Source organism: Talpa occidentalis, unplaced genomic scaffold (genome assembly GCF_014898055.3).
Source record: "Talpa occidentalis isolate TD23 unplaced genomic scaffold, MPIMG_talOcc4v2.1 talOcc4.9, whole genome shotgun sequence".
Taxonomy (NCBI): Eukaryota; Metazoa; Chordata; class Mammalia; order Eulipotyphla; family Talpidae; genus Talpa; species Talpa occidentalis.
The window spans coordinates 87,958,614-87,963,914 of record NW_023605305.1 but is presented as its reverse complement, the minus strand read 5'-3'; the positions used below and the strand labels follow the sequence as shown (position 1 = coordinate 87,963,914).

The 5,301-nt window shown below is 38.9% G+C and overlaps 1 protein-coding gene across 1 annotated transcript; it reads left to right on the top strand.

Moving 5' to 3' along the window:
• The first annotated feature begins 15 nt into the window (after positions 1–15).
• On the top strand, positions 16–4,480 carry NUDCD2 (NudC domain containing 2). The gene is made up of 4 exons (XM_037498847.1): positions 16–284; positions 2,214–2,262; positions 2,603–2,754; positions 3,986–4,480. The coding sequence occupies exons 1-4, from the start codon at positions 96–98 to the stop codon at positions 4,067–4,069; spliced, it is 474 nt and encodes a 157-aa protein (XP_037354744.1). The 5' UTR covers positions 16–95; the 3' UTR covers positions 4,070–4,480.
• The last annotated feature ends 821 nt before the right edge of the window (positions 4,481–5,301 follow it).

The window sequence follows — 5,301 nt, the reverse complement described above, 5'->3', positions numbered from 1 at the left end:
GACCCGAGCTGGGCGACCTGGGCGTGGCCTACGCGTGGGGATTCCGCGCATGCGCCCTGCTCTCCGTGCTGCTGCAGCCGCGAGGCTGGTGGAGTATGTCGGCCCCGTTCGAGGAGCGCAGTGGGGTGGTTCCGTGCGGGACGCCGTGGGGCCAGTGGTACCAGACCTTGGAGGAGGTGTTCATTGAAGTTCAGGTGCCGCCAGGCACTCGCGCCCAGGATATCCAGTGCGGCCTGCAGAGCCGGCATGTGGCGCTGGCAGTGGGTGGCCGCGAGATTCTCAAGGTAGCGCCACGGCGGGGCTTGTGCGGGTGTCTCGCCGGCCTCCTTACATCCCGGAGTCGTCAGGGTCCTTGGTCCCGGGGACAGACTGGGCAGAAGCTACGGCTCTTCTTGCAGGCCGAAGGAGAAGGCGAAAACCTGGTCTGATTTGGTCCGGAGCTCCCACCTGTGGGCCATTCTGAGTTGGGAAATTTGAGGTCTCCTTTTAGCTGCTGCTTCTGCTCCTCTGAGAGGCTTCAGCTGAAGACAAATGAGCTAGATCGTTAGAAAAACAAATATTTATCAGGAAAAAAGTACTTTGTTGCAGGCACTGATGTAGTTGCTGGGAGGACAGCGTTGAGCAAGATGTTTCCTGCTCTCAGAAACACTCAGGTTATGTTTTTGTAGGGACATGGACTAAAACGACACGAATCCATTTTCAGGCGGTTGCAGGAAAGCACAAGGAAAACATGCAGGGTGGGGGCTCTTAGGGTGAAGCTTCAGTGATAATAAGTGATTGGTTTTCTCATTTGAAGGGAGAACGCTTGTTCGTGGGGTGTTAAGCAGGGAGTCAAGAAGTGTGTGAGGATAGCTAGTATCTTCTATCTTCTGTTTGCAATAAATAATAATTCTTTGGGTTAGGGACCCACTTTTTCCTTGTTAGCCTTTTTTTTTTTTTTTAAGATTTATTTATTAATGCATACAAGAGCTGGGGTACAGGCCAGAGATGCAGGGTGGGTGAGAGGATTCACCAGACACAGAGTGGGGAACAGAACAGGCACATTGACTGAAACACACTGCTGAGGGGAGCAGCGGGCTAGACAGGAGAGGTCTGCTGCACCATGTGGGTCACCTCCCTGGCTGGGGATTGAATTCGTGCTGCAGGGGCCGCGGATAGCTTCATAAATTGTGTCTTAACACCTTGCTCCACCAGGGAGGCCCTAGTTACCCTTTTAAGTTCAGTTAACAAGTTTCTTCTCAGATGAGATGCCCCTGATGCCTGGTGGCAGCGTGTTGTTGTAACTGGGATTCTGGAGGATGCTTGGCTCTGCCATTTTTCTAGTTTTGTAACCCCTGGCGAGAGATTTTTCAGTGCATCTTAAACCTTCATCCCCAAGGTGCTGTAGTTATAGTACTGTTCACATGCCATGGCATCCACGTGAATTCGAGCTTGGAGCATCGCTACCTGTTAGATATAATAAATATAATGTAGTGCCTCAGTGAATATAGGAAGATTCTTGTGAAGACATACAGTAATGTCAACATGGATCTTAATGACCTTTCTGAATATTTGTCCAATTCATTGTTTCCTGAACAATGGCCCCAGATGACACTTCAAATTTAGTAATTTCAATAACTTCGGGGATTTAGATAGAACTGTAAGATTTTAGGTGTACAGTTAGACCAGTGGAATGTTTTTCACTAGTGTTCACTTATTAAAAAATCTGGCCTTTTACATGACATTTTAACTTCTTTTCCTAAAACTTGAATTTGGCAAGTAGCACCAAGAGTAGACTTGAGCAAAGAGTTTCTGAAAAATCAGTAACAACTAATCTTACATCAAATATACAGCAGGTAGTTAAACAATTTTTAATGCCAGCTCCTCAACAAGGAGATTTAACCAGTTTTTTAAAGTTTATTTCAGATAGTAATTTCACGTTTAGCTAATTATTGGTTAGTATTCATTTTCTAAAAATAATAAGGAGCCCTGATCTTTCTTTATTATTTGTCATAATAAATATTTCAAACAGTATAAAGGAGGTTCCTTTTCACTTTCTAGGAGAAAACGCAAGGTTGAACATCCATGAATATAGTGAAATGGGTAAAATTTGATCTCGCTACTATAACTGACAAGTACATGTGACTTAGGAAATCAGAAATCTTAAATCACGAAAGCTTTATAAAAACTAATGAAATGCTCTATATTTAGTAACTGACCTGTTTATTTTTCAGGGTAAACTCTTTGATTCTACAATAGCTGATGAGGGAACGTGGACTTTGGGTAAGGGATTAATCTATTACGACATAGAATCTTTCAAAAAATTAATGTTGGGCCTCCCCTGGTGGTGCAGTGGTTGAGCGTTGGGCTGCGAGGCTGCCCGCAGCCTCTGCAGAGCCAGTTGGTTCCCCGGCAGCCCGAGAGGGTCCCACAAAAAAAAAAATTAATCCTGTTTTGTAACTTAGTATATTTTTCTCTGTAGTATGAGATCATTTGTCTTTGAAAAATAGGGTAATAGAAATGTGTTGAAGACAATTGTATGTGAAGGTTACTTAACAGTTTTTGAAAATACAAAATTTAATGATGAACTCTAATTTCTTTATAATTTTTTTTGTTTGTTTAGAGGACAGAAAAATGGTCCGTATTGTTCTTACAAAGACAAAGAGAGATGCAGCAAATTGTTGGACTTCTCTTCTAGAATCTGAATATGCAGCTGATCCTTGGGTGCAAGACCAAATGCAGAGAAAACTGACATTGGAGAGATTCCAGAAAGAAGTAAGTCAGAGGAATGTATGAACATATGTAGTTAAATATCTAAAAATTATAAAACACTAATTATTTGAAATTATAACACAAAATATGTTTATAAAAAATTACAAAAATTCTTTAGAAGAATTTTTAAAATTAAATGATTAGAAAAATGACTGACTTTTTCATGTACTATTTGATTATTTGTTATATTCATGAGGGGAATTTATTTGTACTACCATAATTTCTAAGCTAAATTTATTTAATGTTCAACATCCGTGTATGAATAAACTTTCAAAAATTCAAGTCAGTATAGACTTAACATCATGTAAAAAAGTTAAAGTTGAGAGGTCTCTTCATCAACATCTCCCCAGTCGATCTCATTCTTACTTCATTTATGTATTGGTTTGATTTGTTTTTAACATAAATGGAGAATCATACTGTGTGTGTTTTGTTCATGTTTCTTTTTCACTTAATAGTTTGTCTTGGGTCTCATTACCTACTAATGTATATAGATAAAACATTCCTTTTAACTGCTTTAGAATGTTCTTTAAATGTGTCATTTATTTAGCTACTCTCCTTTGATATTTAGATTTCTCCACTTTTGCCTGTTTCAAGCAGTTTTTGCTTTCATTTCTTTGAAACTATTCAAATGTTCTTTAAAATAGTTGTCTAGGGGCCTCCCCGGTCGCGCAGCTGTTGAGCACTGGGTTGCGAAGCTGCCCACAGCCTCTGCAGTGCCATTTCGATCCCCAGCCACCGGGTGAGGGTCCCACATGGCACGCAGACCTCTACTGCCGCCCGCTGCTCCCCTCAGCAATGTACTTCGTCAGTCTGCCTGCTTTGCTCTCTGCTCTGCCTGGTGAATTCTCTCACCCTCCCGCGCTTCTGACTGTACCCAGTGCTTGTATAAATAAATAAATCTTTAAATATATATATATATATATATATATATATATATAGTTGTTTAGGAGAGTAATTACTGGATCAAAGCACTGTTACAGTTTTGATGGATAATTTCTGTCTATATAATGATTATTCCTAAAATTCATTATCTCCATCTGTCCAACAGACATACCATATCTGTAAAGAACTCCCCAGTTTGCTCTAACTCTAGCCTTCTTATCTCGGTTGATGGAAATAGTTGCTCAGACAAAAACAAGACAAAACAAAACTGAAGAATCATCCTCAGTTCCTATCTCTCTCACACCCTATCAGTCCTTGTAAGATTTATCTTATTTTTTTTCATATCTTTTAGAATCCTGGATTTGACTTCAGTGGAGCAGAAATCTCAGGAAACTACACTAAAGGTGGACCAGATTTCTCAAATCTTGAGAAATAGCTGCTATTTATTTCTTAGCATTCTGTGGATCCTAGCAGATATTGCCAACTTAATCAAAGGAACAGAATTATATTGTGGAAGAAAAATGCAGACGCCTTGGCTATAGTTAACAAGTTGCAAAATGTATTTTAACATGGTTCTAAAAATTGCATTCAAATATCATTTACATAGAAAACATCTTAAATACTGTGGAAATTATTCTGTTGATACATGGTAACTTTTTTTGGACTTATTTTTGCTCAGCATGAAGTTTTATATGCTGCAATTTACTAATTTCATATTTAACCTGTATATTTAATATAGAAAACATTAGGGTATAAATCATGTGAAATGACAGGGTGCCTTCAGGATAAATGTCTTTTGTTCAGTAAGTGTGATGCAGGAATAATGTTCAATAAACTTTTCTAAATAGGAATTGTGTACCCCTTTGTCTAGTATACCAGTTCACACAAGGAGCTTATATTGAAAAAAAAATTTAAGAAAGGAAAAAACAATCCCCACATAAATTCTGAGCAAGTTATTTTTAGGAGTTAAAATTCTGAAATACTATTCCTTGAGAGTATGTTATATCAAGAAATAGAAAAATAGTTAAAAACCTAACAGTAGGAATGGATAAATACAGAAGAGATGCAATTAAGTGAAAATGGGTTTTAGATGAGTGCTTTGTTAATGACAAAGAAAGTTATTGTCATGTATTATAAATTAGTGATATTTACATCTTCAGTGATCCAGACATAGAAACAAAAACTATTCACTGAGATTTTATTTCAACCTTTTTATTTATTTATTTGTTTGTTTGTTTGTTTATTTATTTTTTGTGGGGCCCTTGCTGGTGGCCAGGGAATGAACCGGCGCTGCAGAGGCTGCAGGCAGCTTCGCAGCCCAGAGCTCAACTGGTGCGCCATCAGGGGAGGCCCTTCATTGATATTTTAAAAGATAATCTCAAATATGTAGAAAAGTTACAAGTAAGATGCACAGAATTTTCCTTCTGAACCATTTGTGTTTAAGTCGGTGGCATGACTCCCCATCACCTTGGAGTACCTGAGTTTGTAGTTCCTTCAAAAAATATTCTTACCCAACTGCAGATGACCTTTTTCAGGTTGAAGAAGTTCCCATTGATTAATTCCTAGTTAGCTGAATTTTTTCACGAGTGTATTTGGATTTTCTGTTTCTGTGCCAATTGACCAGATTGTATTTTTTTCCCCTTTATACTGTTAATTTGGTGGATTATG

Coding starts and splice junctions, on each gene's coding strand:
- NUDCD2 (XM_037498847.1), top strand. CDS start 96: ATGTCGGCCCCGTTCGAGGAGCGCAGTGGGGTGGTTCCGTGCGGGACG. Junction 285..2,213: donor GTGGCCGCGAGATTCTCAAG/GTAGCGCCACGG, acceptor TTTATTTTTCAG/GGTAAACTCTTTGATTCTAC. Junction 2,755..3,985: donor TGGAGAGATTCCAGAAAGAA/GTAAGTCAGAGG, acceptor CATATCTTTTAG/AATCCTGGATTTGACTTCAG.